Here is a 21330-nt window from a genome sequence, read left to right as displayed (position 1 = left end):
CCCCAGCCTCCACCGATGGGCTGTGGAGCACTCGCCCCAGCCTCCACCGATGGGCTGTGGAGCACTCGTTCTCCAGCCTCCACTTCAGTTAAAGCTTCAGACAGAGGACGAAATGAACTCAGCTGCCATCCACCATCCCGATTGTTTCTTTTTACAGGGTCTTTCTGAACAACCCCTGCTGTATTTAAGATTTAACAACCCCTGCTGTATTTAAGATTTTGGTTGTTTTTGGCGGTTGTTATGGTCTCTTCTCTGCCTTACTTGGAGTGGGGTAGCAGGGTGATGGACCGCTCTGCCTGTGCTGTAGTTAGCAGGGTGATGGACCAATCGAGCTGCCTGTGCTGTAGTCATGACGGAACTTCTTTCCAAAATGTCCCTGTGGCCATGCTGCTTCGAGACAGCACCCAGGCTTGAAGGCTCTGCACCTAGACGATTTCACTGTTGAGTCCCGAGTCCCAAATAAAGATGGAATACGATGGTGCTCTGTGGTTAAGAACATCTGTTCTCTTGTAGAGAACCCATGTTCAGTTCCCAGATACACATGGTATCTCCCAACCACCCCTAACTTCAGTTCCATGGAACTCGATATTCTCTGAGTAGGCACCAGACACACACAGATCCATGCAGGCAAAACACCCGTACACATAAAAACAACTCTAAGACAACTAGAATGATGATGACCTGCTGATGATAAGTAGTAGGCAGTACTGACATTATCCAGTTACCTTGGCACTAAAAGACAGAACTTCGGACGGGCCTCACAGACATAGACGTGAAAATTCAAGTGTTAGGTTCTGAGTAGACACAGCCATAGTGTGTACCAGCCAGATTCTCACACGGCCACGGTATGTACAAGCCAGGTTCTCACACGGCCATGGTGTGTACAAGCCAGGTTCTCACACGGCCATGGTGTGTACAAGCCAGGTTCTCACAGGTGTCAATGGATAGGGCCACTTCAAGAACGAGAGCAGCTTAATATAGAAGCTGTAGCAACCATGTACTTAAGTCATTGGGCATGAAAGCTGGTTATTTTTATAGCTGCAGAAAATGTATTTTAATTAAATAGCTATTCCTGATAACACTTTTAAGAGGAAAGAGCAGGGTATAGCTTAGCGACAGCTTGACTGAGACCCTGGGCTTGATCCCTAAAACCATAAAAAATTAAATGTTAGAGACAGGGGGCACATCCCCAACCGCCAATGCTGGCGGGATCGGAGACACCAAGGCGGCCTCTAATTCTGTTAAAGCCGGAGTTAGGGCTTTGCAGGTTGAACGGGGTAATGCTGTTCCTCCTGGACATCAGACCTGCAAGCTATAGATTTTGTCAGTGTACAGAAACACCCACGGATAAGATGGACTGGTTTACCAGTGTCCACCAGAGACTGGCTCAGGAATCTCTCATGTAAAGTGCTCTGTATCATCTGGGTGCTGACCGTCTACACATGCTCCCAGTGTTGGTCGCACCCTGATTGCTCATGGTTAATACGGTGTGACTGCCATGCACACAGGCCTCTGTTTCTGCTGTTTTGTTTTCTTTTGCTTTTGAGACAGAGTCTCTATGCAGCTCTGGCTAGCCTACAACTCACCATATAGACCAAGCTGGCTTCGAACTCAGAGATCCACCTGCCTCTGCCTCTACCTCTGAAGTATTGGGATCAGAGGCGTGCGTCACTGTGCTTGGCCTTATGCAATCAGATTTTAGACTGTACTGTTTGGTTTACGATGCTAGGAAAAGGGGCTGTGCATGTTCAGTAGAGGTGCATCTTTACGCCTGTTTCTGGCCACAGCAGTTGAGGCTGTTAATGGGGATCCACTCTTCCCTTAAGCCAAATGTGTTTTTGAAGAACGTGAACACTGTCTGGCTTGCGTGTCAACTCAGTGTACCCTGGTGCGTTTTTGACACTGTCAGGTGCTGCTTTGCTCTGTGGTCTGTGCTTGGTAGCTACTGACTCCACTCACCAGGACAGGCGGTGCTGGCACCCTCGCCTGTGTCTTTTGCTGCTTGGATGGCACCTCGGTTGCTTGGGAGAACTCAGAGGCCTAAGTTCCAAACTGAGTGACCGATGCGGCCCAGGTGGGCCAGCAGAGGTGGGGCTGACCCCTGGGTGACAGTGTGGCCTTCACATAGGCTTTGCGCCTGCTCTAGGTGCTGTGCACCCACCGTGCACGTGACTAGTCTGCGGAAACCTCTGCTTTGGTTATTTACTACACCGTTAGCCAGCTGTCTCTGACCTTGCTGTGATCAGCCGTTAAAATGTCCCCCTCTCTCCTTCCAGCATGTGGAGAGGGCCGAACGTGAACTGCGTAGATAGCACCGGCTACACGCCACTACATCATGCTGCTCTGAATGGCCACAGGTAAGCACCAGGGGCTTCCCCTGCCCTCCCTGCGGAGCCCAGCCGTGGTCTCTGACTCCCAGGAGGCAGGCTTGGCAGGGCACTGAGCACAGAGAGAGGGCAGACTGCACAGGGCATGCAGAAACCAAGTTTCTCCTCAGTGAACCATGCTCCTTTTCTGCTGCCAGCCCCAGAGAAGTCTTTAGACAAAAGTTGAATTTCACCCTCTCTCCTGGTCCTTCCTGTTGAGGGCTCCAGCGTCACACCATGCTGGGACTGTGACGAGCCCACTCAGGGCAGCAGAGCACACAGACGCTGGCACCGCACGGTGTCCACCCCTGGTGAACACAGGAGATGGCAGGCCCCTGAGAGGTTAGTCCTCTTAAGTCTGAGGTGGCGGTCAGAACTCGAGTGGGAAGTAGGTGGGAGAGTTTCCTGGAAAAGCAGGCCTCCAGGGAGCTGAGAGGGATCAGTGGACTGACACCCAAGGCTCAGTCAGGGGGCACAAAGCGGATCTGCCAGATGTGGAAGAAGAGAAACAAGGGGGATGGGAAAGACGGTGTGGAGAGTGGGAAGCAGAGTCCAAGGGGGCAGAGCTGCATGGGTGCGGTCTGGGGAGCCGGAGCCATGAGCCTCACTGAGATCCCCTGCCCCCAGCCCCTCATTTCACATTGTAATGAGCAAGGAACGGGCCCACCCCCCCTTGCAGGATTCTGTTACTTGTCCAGTTTGTGGCCATCATGCAGGGGTGCACCGTGAGTGTCTGCTCCAGCGCTGAGCTTTCTCAGGTTGCAATGTGAGCACTGTGTCTTTTCTAAAACAACCTTAAAGGTAAAACCCAGGGCCGGGGGATAGGGGGATAGTTCAGCAGGTAAGGCACTTGCTGCAGCATTCCAGATGACCCACGTGGCAGATGCAGAGCAGTGGCTTCCGAAGAGTATCTTCTGACTTTCTACTGTGCACGCGTACACAGTAAAAAACTAAATACAAAATACGTTGAGACCCCTCTCAAGTAGTTGGAAAGTCCGAATTAATGTCAGCCCTCAACTCCAAGTTTGTTAGCCAGGCTCCTCCCCAGGGCCTGTCTGTGTTCACAGGGCAGGTTTTCATTGGCTTGTGTGCCTGCGGATAATTCCATGTGTGTGTTCTCTTCGTTAGCAGTGTCACAGGGAGAAAGCCAGAGAGGCCTCTTTAAAGCTTTGGGTCGACCCTCTGTGTGTCTGACTTAGGTTTTGACATTGATTTTGCTCTGTCCTCTTTCAGCTCCCACACCCCAAGGCATTGGAATAGGTAGTGAGGGACATCGCCTGTCCTGTGTAACTGCTTTTATGTAAATTCTATCCCTGCGAGCTATTTAAGTGTCACAAAGTAGAGAGTAATGCACACTTCAGACATTGAGTCCAGACATTTTCAAAGCAGCAGGACACAGATGGATTATCAAGAAAGGGGAGGTGAGTCCCTGGCCATGGTGAGTCAGCCACCTAGCAGCCTTGTGCTAGCTGTGGGCTTAGGAGGAACCCTGGCAGTGACCTGAGAGGAGGCCGGCCACTGAGAGAGGTGGGATCAGAAGGCAGCCTGTGGCCCACCACGGGAGACCTGTAAGCTCACGATGGCTCTTGCTGTCTAGGGATGTGGTTGAGGTTCTTCTGAGGAACGACGCGCTGACCAACGTTGCTGACTCCAAAGGCTGCTACCCGCTGCACTTGGCAGCGTGGAAAGGAGACGCCCAGATAGTGCGCATGCTCATCCACCAAGGACCCTCGCACACCAGAGTCAACGAACAGGTCGGGAGAGAGTGTCCTCCCTCTGCTCTGCCTCATAGGGTGTCCCTCCATAGAGTTCCTCTATTCCCTAGACGTGACCCTCCCTCAATCAGGAGGAGTGGGGGGCCGTGTTCTGGAGGCTGCATCTTGTTTGGTTTTTTGTTTTCAAGACAGGGTTTCTCTGTATAACCCTGGCTGTCCTGGAACTCACTCTGTAGACCAGGCTGACCTCGAGAAATCCGCCTGCCTCTGCCTCCCAAGTGCTGGGATTAAAGGTGTGCACCACCTTGCCCAGCCGGAGGATACATTTTTGTGCAGTTGACTCATGCAGATTTGTACTAAAATTTCATACACACACACACAGTATAAAAAGTTGATGCAAATCTTTCAAAATTATGTAGAGTTACTTTCAAACCAAAGAGATTACATAATTATAATTTCTGCTTATGCCATCAACATGCAACGAGCGCAGCATTTCCATCGTTAGTCAGTGCTGTGTGAGCAATCTGTTACTTCACAGACATCTCAATGCGCAGAACTGAAAGTATTTGTGCTGATGCTGAATAAAAGTACATATGGATGCAGGTCAGAGCCATCCAGTGGTACAGAGATCACTTCCCATGTCCTCCGGCACCACTCTGAGGGCAAGCATACGCTGAAAAGAAAAAAGATAAGAGAACCAACCAAAACCTCACAGGGCCTCTGCATGCTAGTGCTCTTGGGATAGCTCTCTGTTCCCGGAGGTGTGCTCAGGGGCAAAGGCCGCCCACATCTGGACTTTGGCCCTGGGGCTTTGACTGCACTAAGCTGCTCCTGAGTGAGCACAGGACACAGCCCTAGGGGGCGCTTCCTCTCTGTAGGTGGGGTTCGTCCTCAGAACTTAGGACACCGCCTGGCAAGCCCACTTACCAGCGAGGCCTACACAGGATTCCACTGAGCGACCATAGGGAAACCATCTGGGTTCCAGAGGCCTCCCTTTGGAGTGGACGTAGGCAGGCCTAATCAGTCCTGTAGTCCTTCATGGGCGGGCTTCCAGGCGATAAGCTGCAGGTACTCAGACCGTCAGTGAGGATGCCTGTGTGGCGGACGGGCTGGCAGTGGTCTTAGACTTGCCTTCTTAGAGCCTAAGCGTGCTTCTGATTGAAGCGGCAGTCTCTCTGAAAGAAGCACACAGAGAAGCTTGCTTGTAACTAATACTCTTCAGTGTGGGAAAATGGCCACCCGCTGACATCCTCACCTCAGCCATTTTCAGCCATCATGTCTAACCCTGTCTTCACCCACTTTTGCCTTGAGCCTTGAGACATGGCTGCTTGGGGTTTTGAGCCACTTGTGTGTGCTAGCTTGTCTGTTCACAGCTGCTTCCTGCCTCCCAGGAAGGAAGGTGGCGGCCCGGTGCTTGAATATTGCAAGCAGCGGCTGGGCAGGACATCCAAAGAGCCTGGAAGGGCACACTGGATCCAGGCGGCTGTGAGCACAGCATTGACTGAAGCTGCTAACGGCTCCAGTGGACATGTGGGTGCGATGAGCCTCTCTGGAGCTGCTCACTCCATCAGCTGCCCGGGCTCAGATCTGGGTTATCCTAGCCTCGGGCCCCAGGGCTGGGATTGCTGTGAGATATTTCATCCACTTTGTCTTTTCCTCTCCTTTTTGTAGAATGCTCTTGAGATCAAAGAACTCAAAAAGTACGGCCCCTTTGACCCTTATATCAATGCCAAGGTGTGTACATCACGGCCAGGACCCCACGTTGCCCTGTGTCTCTCCATGCTGCCCCCTCCGCTGTGGGCTTCTGCCCTTCTCTCTGGGCCTCCCTTCATCACCCTTGAGCTGCCTGCTTCGCCTGCTTCAGCCCATCTGCTTTTGGCTTGTCTAGGGAAACCACAGCACCGTGGGCCGAGGCTTTAGTTGTAATACCATCCAGGCCTGGAAAAGTTGGGAACATCTGAAGCGGGAAGAGTAGGTAGGAAGTGGAACCACGCCGTAAGCCTACTGTGTGCTTGCGACGTGTACAGTCCTGAGGATTCCACAAAGAGGGGCATCAGACAAGTCAGCTGACTTTTCAGTAAGATAGAAAACGATTAAGGCGTGCTGCTTGGGATCGAAGCTGTGGTGGTGATGTGGGGGACAAGACATGAGTGACCATATGCTGCTCTCTCAGAAGCAGCTGCTGTTGCAGCCATCTCTGCAGGGTGCATGCTTCCTGGGCAGTCCAGTCTCCAGCTTCGCTTCCCTTTCTGCTTTGTTGGCCCTGAAGGCTCTGAAACAGGAGCTGCAGAGCACCGGCCTGGTGGTGACCTGGTGACCTGGTGATAGGGCAGCAGTGGTTTGCCAGACCTACCTGGCCTGCCACTGTCTCACCAGGAGGCTTCTCCATAGTTGATGGTTGTGGCTTCTTGATATCCCTGAGTTTTACTCGGATGAAGTTTAAGCTGATGCGCATGTACATGCTTTTTTTCCTCTTTGTCTCTGTCTCTCCCGTCTGTCTGTCTGTCTGTCTGTCTGTCTCTGCTCCCCCGTGTCCATGTGTATGAATGGGGTGTGTGTGTGTAGGGAGGCCAGAGGTCAAGGTTGAATGTCTTCACCAATCACTCTCTACCTTAATTTTTGAGGCAGAGCCTCTCACTGAAACTGGAGCTTGCTAATTGGCTAGACTGGCTGGCAGTGAATCCCAGGAATGATTCACTTCCAGGGTGCTGGAATGTTCCCCACCAGGTCCTGCTTTATACATGGATGCTGGAGATCCCAACTTGCACCCCTGTGTTGCGGGGCAGGCCCCCCCAGCTGAGTTGTCTTCCCAGCTCTGAAGGTGCTCTCTAGTCTAGACACTAATTGTCCTGATCGCTGCTCTGTGCTTGCCCAGAATGCTGCTATCTCAGGCAAAGAAGGCACACGGGCTTCTACTGCTTGCACATGACAGGGACCTCATTGCTCTCTCTGTCCCCTCGGCTGATTTCCGAGGCCTTGGAGAAAACAGTAACTGTTGGGCTTTTGCTGATAGAGCAGAGTGAGACAGCTGAGCTGAGAGTGGAGACCGGCCAGCCCGGCTGCCGGCCCAAGCAAGCTGCATTTTCCCTGAGCCTTGCTTCCTCTGTTATAAACTGGGATGTTACCAGCCTCCTTGAGCAAGGACTGGGTTGCTTTGGAGTCAGGTTCGTGAAGGGAGAGCATCTGGTAGCTAGCAGTGTGCTCTGCCGACCTCAGGGCCTGTGCTGCTCTGAGAGGCACCCTGTCGTCGGCTTCCGGGGCTCGTGGGTGTGCAGCAGAGCAGCTCTGGTGGGGCCTGACGTGGCTGTCTCCCTGGTGGTTAAGTTGTGGTTAACTAAAGGCTGGGCTTTTGGTTCTTGAACATGCTTTCCTTGTCTTTGATTTCAAGGGTAGAGAAGAGTCCAGGTCGGGGGCATTCCAGACTGGTGCCGTCCTGAGCCTGGGTCAGGGGACACTCCTGCCTGGTGTCATCCTGAGCCCGGGTTAGGGGGCACTCTTGCTTGGTGCTGTCCTGAGCCCGGGTTAGGGGGCACTCCTGCCTGGTGCTGTCCTGAGCCCAGGTTAGGGAGCACTCTTGCTTGGTGCTGTCCTGAGCCCGGGTTAGGGGGCACCAGGGGGCACTCCTGCCTGGTGCTGTCCTGAGCCCAGGTTAGGGGGCACTCCTGCCTGGTGCTGTCCTTAGCCCAGGTTAGGGGGCACTCCTGCCTGGTGCTGTCCTGTGCTTGCTTCCCTTGAGTGGTGCAGGCAGTACCAAGGGCCAGGCTGTGTGTACTGAGGGTGTGGGTCTTTCTGGAGTCAACTTGGTGTCACAGGCCTTGGTCTTGTCTTGACTGAGTAGGGTCTGACTAGCCTGGCTCATAGCTAGGAGTTGCTTTACTAAAGCACGTGTGAATGCTAAGCCCCGTCTGGCTCAGGGACAAGCTTAGAAGTCTCGACCACCATTTGGGGAACATTTGGATCTCCCAAGCTCTCCTGTTCCCTTTCAACCAGTCAGCATAAGCCCAGAAAAACGAAAATCAGCCATGGGTGCGGTGGAACTGTGGGTATCATGCACCCCCTCGCTGTAGAACAGCTTCCGCTCAGTCTGACTGTCACAAAGCAAACAGTATAGTCAAACTCGTTTTAGAGTAGACCGGTTTTTCTGACCATTCATGTCCCAGAGCTGGAAGAACCCCGAATTTGACCTGACTGCATCAGAAGCACCAGCAGCCATTGAAGGGATTTTCATCATGCACCACCAAGGCTATGGACCGAAGTGAACACATCTGGTGCACAGCTGGGGACATTCTGCCCTTTGCTTTTCTCTATCTGTATGTAGCTGTGACCATTGGATGACGTATTTGAGATTTAGCTGTTGATGTCTTGGCTCTAAAAACTTTGTTTTTTGTTTGTTTGTTTTTCAAGACAGGGTGTCTCTGCCTAGCCCTGGCTGTCCTGGAACTCACTCTGTAGCCCAGGCTGGCCTCGAACTCAGAAATCCTCCTGCCTCTGCCTCCCGAATGCTGGGATTAAAGGCATGGGCCACCACCGCCCAGCTAAAGCTTAATTTAGTATTAATCAGATTTTCAGTGGAAATTAAGAAAACAAAGACATCCCCTTATAAGGCTGAATGTTGTGGGGCTTGCCTGTAATCCTGGCCCACAGGCCAAGGCAGAATTCCTGAAGCTCTGAGGCTACCCTGGGCTATGTGGTGAGTGCAGGCCAGCCAGGGAGTATCATAGGACCTTGTCTGAAATCATCAAGGAGACCTGAGTGATACTGTCACTAAAGAAAATTGAAGGTTGGTGGCGAGCGTTTCCAATACACGTGTGTGTTTGTCCTCAAGGCAAATATACTCATTCATTTCTTTCTTTAAAAAAAACACATTTATTTTATTATATGAGCACTCTGTCACTGTCTTCAGACACACCAAAAGAGGTCATCAGATCCCATTACAGATGGTTGTGAGCCACATGTGGTTGCTGGGATTTGAACTCAGGTCTCTAGAAGAACAGTCAGTGCTCTTAACTGCTGAGCCATCTCTCCAGCCCAGTCACTCATTTCTTTACCTTTTTCCTTTCCATTCTTCCTCCTTCCCTCCCTCCTTTCTGCCCCCCTCCCCCGACCTGCCATTCTTACCACACTCCAACCATGATGACACTGTTGCTCTCGTGGTTAGATTCAGGCAACACACATGGGGTGGGAATGCCATAGAAGTGACGCCTTCTGAGGATGTGGCCATCTCCTTGATGACAGTGGTTTCCTTCTTTAGGGGGTTGGGACTGAAGGTGCACTCAGGAGCGTCTTGAATCTGCTAGGGAAGCGTCTGCTGCTGAATAAAATACCACAGCCCTTGTTTTGAGACAAGTTCTGGCTGTGAAGTCCACACTGGCCTTGAACTCACAAACTCACTGTACTCCATCCATCTTGACTGCTGGGATTGTAGGTGTGTCCTACCATGTACTCTTAGACTCACCCCCCCTTTGGTTTTTTGAGACAAGGTTTCTCTGTGTAGCCCTGGCTGTCCTGGAACTCACTCTGTACACCAGGCTGGCCTAGAACTCAGAAATCTGCCTGCCTCTGCCTCCCAAGTGCTGCAATTAAAGGCGTGCACCACCACTGTCCAGCTACTCTTAGACTCTTTAACAGCTTTCCTGACCAAAGCTGATGGTGGGGCAAGTTGCTGATTATCATTAAGCCCTACATAGTTCTAGATGAGTCTGTCTGAGATGTGCTGGTCTGAGCCAACTTCCTACATGGAGGAGTCCTCGCTGTTACCTGAACAGATGGCCCTTCCGCTTTATTTCTCTGTTTTCCCTAATAACAGATGGAACTAATTACTGCCCGGCACCTGTTCCTGGGCTGCTGGTTGCAGTCTCTCCTGTTGGACTGGCATATCTTTGTACTCTGTATGCTTTGGTCCAAATTCTGCACTGTGGGAGGGAGCTGATCTCGTCTTTGCCATCTGGGATCAGTCTTCCCGTTTACAACTCTAGAACCTGCACCACGGGCCTCTGTCCACAGGGAATGCCGGGCCTGACGGTAACAGGATACTCTCGACGGGGTCGAGAGAAGATGGCCGTGGACATATTTCTGTATGATTTTTTTTTTTCTGCTCACTGGTGATTTTGTACATTTGTGAATCACAAATATGAAGTTCAGTGGAGCCTGCAGAGAGGAATAGTCTGTTTTTCTTAGACATACTGAGTATAGCAGGGAAAATGTACTCTCAGCGAGTAGGAGTAGAGCGTTTGTAAAAGGCTTTTGTATCAAGTTCAAGGCTGGCTGGGACCACACGGCCTTCCCCCAGTTCAGAATCTCAGTAAGCTGGTTACTACAGCATTGTTCAGAAGGGAAGAAAGGGAGGAATGGCCATAGCTGGTGATCGCTAGCTGCGTCTCTCTATGAGTTTGCTGCCCCTCTTGAAGGCCTGTGAATCAGAGGGCTCCTCAACCAAACAGCTGTCAGCTCCAAGAGGAAACCAGAGAGCGTGTGGTGGCCAGTGCTCAGCCATGGTGATGTGGTCACCACAGACAACTCAAGAAAGCTAACCACCAGCCCATGTCTGGCAAAATCAGTATACTCTCAGATGCTTGCGCATTGTGCCAGTGAGGTATGGTCAGACAGTGTTGAATACCAGGCAGGCCGTGTGCCTGGGTGACCGAGATTGTGCCTACCAGGACAACTTTGGGGCAGCTGTCTTCATCCTAGTAAGAGCCAACGGGCCAATGAAAACAAATGAACTAACCCAAACACACTTCCCGCGACTCTTTCCTTGGTTCTTTGCTGGGATTCCCTCGGGACTAACCCCAGGGCCTCTCGAGTGTTAGCGTGTGTCCTGCCACTGAGCCCTGATTCCAGCATCGTCTTTATCTCTGCCGCCCCCCTCTCCTTTCCTCCATGGACAGCTTAGTCTTTACAGTCCCTGAGTCCTACATTTTACAAAACGTAGGAGAGAGAGTTCTGGATGTTGGGAGGCACCGTGGCTGTAATGGTTTGCTTCATAGTCAGCCAGGTTTAATGGACAGAGTTTTAGTGAGCATGGGCTGACTTCTTGGCCCTGGTTGTCATGCACAAGTTGAGGTAGAAAACTCAGAGACTCCTCTTTGGGTTGTGCTCTCCAGAAAGTTCCCACCTGCTCTGTTGACAGAGCTGGTTTCGTCTCAAGGACATGAGGTGACAACCCTGAGTTTGCTCAGGGGCCTTGGGCCCTGGCTTGGTAGGAGGTGGACATGACCACTGGGCACAGGCAGCCCCACAAATTAGCTTTCTGTTCAGTTTGCCTTCCTTCAGACCTTCAGCTTCCTTCTCTGGGCTGGCGTGTTGCTGGAGGCCACCGAGGGCTGTGTCCCGTGGCTACTCTGGCTGACTGTGCTGTCCCTCGGGTCCCTTCATCTGGGTCCTGTTTATTTGTGTATGTTTATCTCTGCATGCCCCCTCCACCCCCCGCGACTTTTTCTGTTCTTGTTTAGGTTTTAAGCATCTCTTCGCTGCCGTTGTTGCTGGCCGCTTGGGGCCTTGGTCTCAGCAGCTCTGAATCTTTCTAGTCCATTTTAGTGTAGCTGGGAAACAAAGAAACAAAATGAAAAAACAAAATGTAGTCAAAAGCAGATGGGATTGAGGCATGTGTGGGTAACTCCTTGTCTGCCCCTTTTAACGTCACTAACAGGGCTAAACCAACTGTAGGCATAGTTAAGTTTTAACTCGTGGCTACTGGAAGGTGCACAGTATTAACTCTGGACGGGTGCTCTTAAGCCATGCCTTCCAAAGTATGGGAACCCCTGGGTAAACTGAGGGCTCTCTGTGGTGAGAGCCAGGCTCTCAGCAGTGCTCTGTAGAGCGCTGTCTGCTTCAGTCACACGCCGCCAGGCTCAGCAGAGAATATAATCAAAACGGCTCACGCTCTGTGACAGCTGAGAAGCAGAGTTCTCTGATTCTACCCCCCAGACCCTGTGTCCTAGAGACCAAATGGGCATCAGGGGCCCTCAGCCTATGAGTCCCATGGAGGGCAGTGTCACACTGGAATATTTTGCACCTCTCACACCAAGCGTCCCAGGGCTGTCCCTTTCTTACGTGAGAAGGTCTTCTGTGCCCGCTGTCTTAAGCACTGGCCCATGCGCCCCTCTGTGGTAAGCACAGGATCAGATAGGGTCCCCGTTTCCCCCCTCAGGCCTGAGCTGTGCCTTCTTCCTTGGGAATGGCTGCTGGCTGCTACCTGGAGAGTGGTTTGCGGTGCTCTGCTCTGTTGCTGTCCCTACTGGCTGATTGATTTGCATGCAAGAAGCTACACAGATAACAACCTCTTCTTACAAAGCTTGTGTGGAAGGGTATTGATGGCAACCAAACCCAGAATCAGGACCACGGGGCTCAACAAAGAAATGCGTGTAAAACCAGCTGAATTTTACAGTGAAAAAAATATCAGCGATACGGTGTCCATGCACGCCAGGTTTCTCCTTCAGTGCGGAGACACACCTGTGAAGGCACGCGGGATGCACCCCTCATGCAGGGACTGGTGCCAACAGGCCGATTGTTGGGGGCAGCACCCAGATTTTGGCTGTATGAGTTTCCAAGTATCGCTGCTATTTCTCTCACTTAACTTTCAGTGGTTTTATAGCTCGTTATGCCCTAGCCCATGCCGCTCTGATACGATCCCTTTGTTAACCCTCAGAACAACGACAATGAGACAGCCCTGCACTGTGCGGCACAGTACGGCCACACGGAGGTTGTGAAGGCCCTGCTGGAGGAGCTCACAGACCCCACCATGCGGAACAACAAGTTTGAAACGCCTCTGGACCTGGCGGCGCTGTACGGGCGGCTGGAGGTGGTGAAGCTGCTGCTGGGTGCGCACCCCAATCTCCTGAGCTGCAGCACCCGGAAGCACACACCCCTGCACTTGGCAGCCAGGAACGGCCACAAGGCCGTGGTGCAGGTCCTGCTGGACGCCGGCATGGACAGCAACCACCAGGTAGCGAGCCAGGCTGGCACAAGGCGTCTCTGCTGGCGCAAGGGATGTAGTCCCTGGGGAAGGCACAGTACGGTGCTGCTGAGCTGCGTGTGGAGCACCTGTCACATCACATCCATGTGCTTCCTTCCGTGTGTCACCTTGTTCTGCTCTGATGTTGTAGAGGTAGATGAGCTCTGTGGAGTGAGTCTGGTGATTTTGCTTGTTTCTTTTCAGGGTATGAGCTGGTCATTAAACCCTGAAATGTGCTCCCGGGCCATCTCCAAAACAGAACGGCTCGCTACCTTCCCGTACACGCAGTCCCGGGGCCACCTTTTTGCACCACCCAGGCCTCAACTGCCATGTGACTCAGCCCTGCTCTCTGATGGCAGGCTTGCTCAGTCCATGTGACTCAACCCTGCTCTCTGATGGCAGGCTTGCTCAGTCAGTTTTTCCTTAGGCTTGGTGGTGACTTTCCACTTGGGCCAAGAGATGCTCTGATCTCCTCTCCCCAGGAAGGTGGAGTGTGTCCCCTCCCTCTAAGCAGTGGGAAGTCGCATGTTCCCTGGCCTTTGATAGCACACAGTGGTCTTGCTATGTGGACCTTGGTGGCTTTAGAATCCACACAAGAAACCTCGGAAAGGTGGAGCGCCCCTAGGGGGCTCTGTGTAGCTTACCTGCTGTCCCTCCTTACCCACGTCCCGTCTGTCATGTGACACACCGCTGCGCTCTCGTTTGCCTTCCAGACGGAGATGGGCAGTGCTTTGCATGAGGCTGCTTTGTTTGGCAAGACCGATGTGGTGCAAATCCTGCTGGCTGCAGGTGAGGTCGGCAGCGCTGGTCGTGTGCCTGCCAGGCGGTGTCTGAGACCCACGGGGGTGTGTGTGTGGTCAGCGGTGTGTGATGCGGTCCTGGATTGCGGGACTGTTGACAACGGAGTGAAGAGGATGCTCGTTGTGCTTCTTGAAAGCTAGGGGTACCCTCAGACTTGACTTCTGAGGCTAGCCCACACATGCTCAACCCCCTGGTCCGTCTGTCTGCTGCCCTTCCTAGGAATCGATGTTAACATAAAGGATAACCGTGGCCTGACTGCCCTCGACACTGTCCGGGACCTGCCTTCTCAGAAGAGCCAGCAGATAGCCGCGCTGATTGAAGGTACGTGTTACTGTGCTGTCTGGGGGCCAGCGATGGCTAACCGACAAGGCACTATGCTGAGGACAGCTTCTATCTTTACCAATTTTCCTCACAGATCACATGACCGGAAAAAGAAGCATGAAAGAAGTGGACAAGACCTCCACACCTCAACTACCTCTCCTCTCCAGCACAGACGCCATAGCACCAAAGTCTCAGGGTGAGATCCCTCGGAGCCCGGGAAGAACTGTTCGGTCTTGGGCAAAATGGAAAGTTCTTAGTTTAAACGGTAACTGCAGGGCTGTCTGTCAGGACGCAGACAGCTCAGCGGTCGCCATGCTACGTAAGATGTCCCCGCGCGGGCACAGGGAGCTCTGCCTATGTGGTGTGCTCTGTCCTCCTTGCCTCTTTCCTCTACTTCTTGTTTAATTAAACCGGGCACTTGAAAGTCAGGCAGACAGCTCTGTGAGTTCAAGGCCTGGCCTACTGAGCTAGTTCCAGGCTAGCCAGGGCCACACAGTAAGACCATGTGTACACGCCCAGTGTGTTTATGTGCACTGCGTGCATACAGGAGCCCGTGGAGGTCAGAAAAGGGTGTTGGGTTCTATAGATGGTTGTGAGCTGTCGTGTGGATGCTGGAAATAAGCCTTGGTTCTTTACAATAACAGAGAGTGCTTGTAACCTCCAAGCATCTCTGCAGCCCCATGTCTGCTTTAGTAACCTCCGAGCATCTCTGCAGCCCCATGTCTGCTTTACTTTGGCCTCTGCTTCTGTAGAGATGTGTAATTGGCAGGATCATCTCAAGGTGTGCTTGGTATTGTTTCCTGTCCAACACACAGGATGTTGGTCTGGGTGGTAGGTGGTCATCATTGGCAGAGTCCTTTCCTGTTTGCTGAGAAGCCGGTGTATGGTAACCGCAGAGACAAAGTAACTCCTAATGACAGCATCCCCCAAATGTAGATGGTGATGACCAGTAAGGCTGCATGAAAGGGGGAACGGCCTCAGGCTCCGGCCTGTCTGCGCTGGGATCCCGAGCTCCGGCCTGTCTGCGCTGGGTTCCCGAGCTCCGGCCTGTCTGCGCTGGGTTCCCGAGCTCCGGCCTGTCTGCGCTGGGTTCCCGAGCTCCGGCCTGTCTGCGCTGGGTTCCCGAGCTCCGGCCTGTCTGCGCTGGGTTCCCGAGCTCCGGCCTGTCTGCGCTGGGTTCCCGAGCTCCTCTCACCTCCAGCCTCACTCCCCTGCCCCTGCCTTACACTCCTACGTTTCTCTTGACATGGATCATTCACCGAGCTCTTCACTTGGAAGGAGCTCACACTGATATGTGACTGTGACAAGCCGCTCAGAGATGCCATCTCTAACAGTGACTTTGTAGTCACAGCTGGATCCCAGCACTGAGGAGAGAGCCAGTTAGTCAGGGAGCGACTTCCACAAAGGAAGGCTTCGGAGTTTTCACTGAAGCATTTAAAATGGGCTCGGAGGAAAACCCTCTCTCAAAAACGAGCAGTGGGGGCTGGAGAGATGGCTCAGTGGGTAAGAGCACTGACTGCTCTTCCAGTGGTCCTGAGTTCAATTCCCAGCAACCACATGGTGGCTCACAACCATCTGTAATGGGATCTGATGCCCTCTTCTGGTGTGTCTGAAGACAGCTACAGTGTACTCACATAAAATAAATAAACCTTAAAGTGCAAAATACTGAGAAAGGAAGGAAGGAAGGAAGGAAGGAAGGAAAGAAGGAAGGGGAAAAACCCAAAAGGTGGAGACTGGACATGCCACACACCCTAAGAGGCAGGTCGATCTCTGTGAGTTCAAGGCTAGGGCTAGTGTGGTCTACAGAGTGAGTTCCAGGCCAGCCAGGGCTACATAGTGAGACCATGCCTTAGAAGAAAACAACAAACAGAAAACCACTAAAGCATTTCAGCTGCATTTTCAGGCTAAGGCTCTGTTCACAGAGTTGAGGTGCCAGGGCTCACAAAGGGCATGGAGAGAACCCCTTGCATAGCCTTCTTTCTGGAAGCTAGACCCTTGGAGGTGTGTGTTGAGTAGGCTTCTGCCGCCGAGCTTCACTTCCCTGTATTGGATTAGAGAAAATTAGTGCCTGTCCCTTAGCAAAGTGACCGTTTTCCCGATGGTTTAGTGCTGAGTGAGCTCCTACTGCAGAGACGTCCGTTTGGCTAGAGTGTCAGGAGCTGGGCTCTGCCCTCTCTTACTGATTGTCTTGCCCCCTGTCCTGTTCCCCAGTGACTGAGCTGATCCTTGATTGTGACACACATGCTGAGGAGGAGGGTCACTACGAGGCGCTGTACAACGCTGTGTCCTGCCATTCCTTGGACAGCACGGCCAGCGGGCGATCTTCTGACAGAGACTCTATGAACAAGGAGGTGGAGTCCACCGGAGCAAGGGCTGCTGGAGTGAGGCCTGTATGTGGGGAGTAAGGCCCGTTTGTGGGGAGCAAGGCCTGTGTGTGGCCGAGGCCTGAGCCTTCTGGGGACTGTGGTGGCAGCTGGGGGTGTGCTGGCAAGAGAGAGCCTGGTGACTGAGCTCACCCACTGTTAGGGGCGCACTGTCTAGTCTCTCCTGCCCAGGGTGGTAAAGCTGCAGGTCACAGTGGGGTAGAAGTTTGCTGTTTCCAAGTTGAGTGTAGCCAGCTTGCATCTCTCCATCCTCCACTGCCCTCGAGCAAATCCAAGTCTTGTGCTCTGGTTCAGCCTTACTGCTGCCCAGGCCTTGGAGATCTCGCTGTGTATGCTTTGTTTTCTCTTTGGATCCCAGACGTATCCAGTGCTGTGCCTTGCTGGCTGTCCCCGGTCTCTCTTGCCTTACCAGCCATGAGGATGGACGGTCCTGTCCCGGGGGGAGGGCAAAGCAAGGTTTCCTTAGATTGTACTTGCTCACTGGCCATGCTGTCTGTTGGTGGTTCTTCATTAGCCCTGTTTGGGCTCCTGAGAGCAGCGCTGAGTCCCCTCCTCCTGAGAGCAGCACTGAGTCCCCTCCTCCTGAGAACAGAGCTGAGTCCCCTCCTCCTGAGAGCAGCGCTGAGCCCCCTCCTCCTGAGAGCAGCACTGAGTCCCCTCCTGAGAGCAGCGCTGAGCCCCCTCCTCCTGAGAGCAGCACTGAGCCCCCCCTGTGCCCACCCCTGCCTTCTGCTGCTTTGTCTGATACCTGCTTTTACCTCTGGTCTTGTTCGTGAGCCTCAAGACTCCCTCCTGGCACCGCCTTCTCCCCTAGAGGGTGCCCCAACCTTACAGCCCTGTCTCCACTTTATTTCCACTTGACAGAGTTGTCTGACCTGGCTGCCGCTGACAGGATCCCAGTGCTGACCACCTGGATTCAGATTTGGGGGCATATGCGTTGCTGTGTCTTTCTTTGGGGGGCGGGGGGATTTGTTTTTTCCATTGGCCTTCTTTTCCTGCCAGGCTCTGCCAGGGGACAGAGTGGTCCTTGACCTTTCTAACCGTGGCCTGGGACTTAATGGAGCATTCTTTGGTGGTCTCCTTGCCCTGCCCTCTGCCCTGATGCAGTCGCACTGTCGGGTGTGGGTTTCGGTGAGCCCTCTAGTTCATGGCCGCCCAGTAGAGTAGGTGTTAGCAAGAACCGTGAACACACGCGTACTTGGAAAACGGTGTTTCTGTAGTCAGTTACCAGTCTTCCCTGTTGGCAGCCACACTTTAAGTTATAGGGGAAGGCTTTGCTTTGAGTGGGGCTTGCAGCTGTCGCCCAGTAGGGGGCGCTGGTGCCTTTGCCAGAAGTCACAGGGTCCTTTAGTGAATGGTTGTACTGAAGCAGAAACTAGATCGTCCGAGTGTGCACTTTGCCGGCTGTGCACGCATCTGTGCACACGTGTTCCTGACCTCTCTGGCCCTCCATGTAGATGGATGGCACAGCAATGGTGGCAGATTGTCTCTGTGTACCTCAGAGAGAGAGGCCTGTGGGGACTTCGATTCCCTTCCCTGTCGGCAGTGGTCTTCCTCTCTCTGAAATGGGCCATTTTTGCTGTTTTATTTTGCTTTCTGCTACACTGGTGTCCCCAGGCTGGCTTCAAAGTGGGCTTGTGCTTGTCCCTCTGTGTACAGTGCCTTGGCTAGGCCTGGTCCGGCACTCATAAAACAAGGATGGAGAAAGTCAGGCCCTCCCCCCATGGGAAGTCCAATCCAAACAGCACAGGCTTGAGCATATAAAGCTGTTATAAAATTGTTGTTGAGTCCGTCTGCCTCCGAGAATCAGGGAGCGACTGAGTGATGGAGGCTGCTGCAGAGCAGAGAAGCGTGTTGGAACAGGAAGGTCTTGGGTGCCAAACCCAACACAAGCCACCTTTGCAGATTCCTCTGGGAAACCCGTAGCATTCTGCATCCCAAACCTCACCTGCTCTAGCCACATAGAACTGAGCTGCAAGGCTAGGGTGGAGCCTGGGGCCATCTCTGTCCTAGCCCTCTCCTGGGTAGGGGACCCCAGCACTATAGAGAATTGTGGGAAAGGCTCAGTCGGGTGTAATGGCCTCCAGCCTTCCTCTCTGCCACCGAGGGTCACACGTGCGTCACGCGTGTTCCTGAAGTTGTGCCCCTTCAACAAGTTCCTTGCTTTCAAGTTGGCAAATTATAGCTCTGTTACAAGGAAGCCTGAATTTTTGAATGAAGTTTTTTGTTTTTGTTTTTTTTTTAAATCTAGCCACACATACCCCTTGCCTATTATCTATGGTAGAACTGAATGTGAAGTCTAGTATAAATGCTTTTGATCCTTTAAGAACAAGCTTGCCTGTCCCAGCCCTAAGGAGACTAGTGGCCATGCGCCTGTCTAAGTGGGCTAAACAGGGTTCCCTATAGCCACGTACTTATTATTGAAGGGGGGATTAAAAACGAGAGGTAGGCTGGGTGTGGCAGTGCATGCCTTTGGTCCCAGCACTCAGAGGTAGTGGCAGGAGGATCCCTGTGAGAGTAAGGCCAGTCTTGTCTACACAGCAAGTTCCAGGACAGCCAGGGCTACACAGTGAGACCCTATCACCAATTAAAAAGCAAGCACAAAACTGAGGGAAACTTCAAACTCCCAGGCTTGAGCTACTCCTGGCTCAGCCTCCTGACTGGCTGCAACTACAGGTGTTAAGAGCTCAGCGCGGGCTTTTACTGTTGAGTAGGGACGAGCAGGAGCCTGAGGAAGGACACATGTTCCATCTCTGGCCGCTTTCCCTCTTGCTTCACCGGGATCCTTGGCTGTAGAAGAGCTCTCTCTCGGGCTGGGCCTTTTAATCTCAAGTTCTTCTCTTCAGTAGAGACCGAAAGAAAGTGGAGTCACTGCTTTTTGCTTTCAGTTTTCTGTGCCTCAGTCTTGTGCCAGAGAGTCAGCTCTGAGCTTCCCGAGCTCTCCTCACAGCCAGGTTGAGGAAGGAGGTGTTTGTGATCTTTGCTGCGGACATTGGAAGCCATTGCCTGGCTGACTGAAGTGTGTCCACCTGCTCAGACACTGGACCTCAACTTTAGTCTCCTGGGGAATTCTTCACACGATTCTTTTTGTTTCCAAGGACTAAAATAAGGGTAAAGCAAAAAGACAAATAGTTGGAAAAGAGAGATGGTAGAATATATTTATTTTTCTTCTATAGAGGGAGCGTCCGCCGCCTCCAGCAAAGCCACCACCTGATGAAGAGGAAGAAGAGCGCCTAGATAAGAAGTGTTTTCCCTTGGCGGCCTCTGAGGTAGAGCGTTGGGGGTTACCCGTCACTCACACAGCATTTGTTAGATGGCAGATGAGTGTCTGCATAAAGGAGGCTCTGTTTTCTTCTTTAAGATTTTTTTTTTTTTGTATGTGCATATATATATATACCACTGCTTACCTGGTGCCCGTGGAGGTCAGATGATGGGGTCAGATCCCTTGGACTCTGAATTGGCGCTGGGATCTGAGTGTGGAAGAGCAGCTTAGCTGCTGACCCATCGCTCCAGTCCTGGGATTAAACCCCAAGCCTTGTGGATGCCAAACAAACCCTCCATCCCCGAGCCACCCCCAGCCTAGTTTCTTTCAGGAGGAGAGCAGTGCTGCGTTTGCGTGTGTTAGGCATATCCATAACTATGCAGTCTAGGTCCGTGTGCCTATGCATGCTCAGGCCGGAGCTGAGCCGCGACTGTCTTCCTTTGTAGCTCTCGGCTTTGATGTAAGAGGGTCTCTGGGTAAACAAAGCTTACCATTGTTGGCTGGGCCAGTTGACCAATGAGCACTCAGGATCTTCCTGTCTCTACCCTCAGCCCCTACTCCAGTGCTGGGGGAATAGGCACACACAGCCGTGCCTGGCTTTTTAGGTGTGTGCTGGGTATTCGAACTCGGGTCCTGATGCTTGCAGAGCAGGCACTCTTACCCTTGAGCCATATCCCCAGCCTTGACCTTCTTATCTTCTCATTGCCCCTGTGCTTAGTAAGTTTGGGACATACATGGGTCTGGAGCAAGGCCTTTTACCCTGAAAGACTTGAGGTGCGGTGTGGCTATAGCATACAAGCCAGGTGTGGCCTGCCATGCCACATGGGAAGCGGGGTCTGTTATAGTCTGATGCCCTGACTTTCACATCCTCGACACTGTGTGAACAGTACCATGCTGTCAGGTTTGGTGGTTGAAACTGTCACCAATCATGAGCCAGGTCACAGATGACAATTGGAAACGATAGGGACTTGTTCTGGTTAATTTTGCTGTGTGGTATTTATGTTGTTTACAAGTTTATTAAGTAGTCAAGTGTATAAAATTAAAAGATATAGGTGGTGTATGATGAGGGTGGGAGGGAAGGAGGTAGTTATTTGAAACAGCCTACCTTTTTTAAAAGAATATTTTTAGCCAGGCGGTGGTGGCAATCACCTTTAATCCCAGCACTTGGGAGGCAGAGGCAGGTGGATTTCTGAGTTCGAGGCCAGCCTGGTCTATAGAGTGAGTTCCAGGACAGCCAGAGCTATACAGAGAAACCCTGTCTTGAAAAACCAAAAAAAAAAAAAGAATATTTTTATTATGTTACAGCATGTGGGGGTTAGAGGACAGAGTTCTTTCCGCCCATCATGTGGTTCAGGGGACTGAAAAGAAGTTGTCAGGTGTGGAGGTCATCTCACCTGCTGGGATGTCTTTTTGTGTGTGAGATTCATCTTTTGGAAATGCTTCCTAAGAGCCTGGAGTTGCAGATCAGCTCACACAAGAGCAAGAGCCCTGGACTTGCTATCCACTCTTATAACGGGCGCTTGAATGC

General features: G+C 52.4%; 1 protein-coding gene across 6 annotated transcripts in view; it reads left to right on the top strand.

Moving 5' to 3' along the window:
* The window catches only part of Anks1a (ankyrin repeat and sterile alpha motif domain containing 1A), a 159241-nt gene that overhangs the window by 64008 nt on the left and 73903 nt on the right, over positions 1-21330 (top strand). For 4 of the 6 annotated variants that reach the window (XM_031348313.1, XM_031348312.1, XM_031348310.1 and 1 more), the window contains exons 2-10: positions 2277-2357; positions 3964-4120; positions 5753-5815; positions 12729-13025; positions 13748-13823; positions 14055-14156; positions 14251-14352; positions 16368-16546; positions 19717-19809. In XM_031348313.1, the coding sequence (XP_031204173.1) occupies positions 2278-2357; positions 3964-4120; positions 5753-5815; positions 12729-13025; positions 13748-13823; positions 14055-14156; positions 14251-14352; positions 16368-16546; positions 19717-19809 (1149 nt within the window). In that variant the 5' untranslated portion in view covers position 2277. Of the gene's footprint in view, positions 1-2276; positions 2358-3963; positions 4121-5752; positions 5816-12728; positions 13026-13747; positions 13824-14054; positions 14157-14250; positions 14353-16367; positions 16547-19716; positions 19810-21330 lie in introns of those variants that run through there. The other 2 variants (XM_031348311.1, XM_031348314.1) reach the window with 1 other exon arrangement.

The sequence above is a fragment of the Mastomys coucha genome, unplaced genomic scaffold, assembly GCF_008632895.1.
Source record: "Mastomys coucha isolate ucsf_1 unplaced genomic scaffold, UCSF_Mcou_1 pScaffold3, whole genome shotgun sequence".
Taxonomy (NCBI): Eukaryota; Metazoa; Chordata; class Mammalia; order Rodentia; family Muridae; genus Mastomys; species Mastomys coucha.
This window is presented reverse-complemented; position numbering and strand designations above follow the sequence as displayed.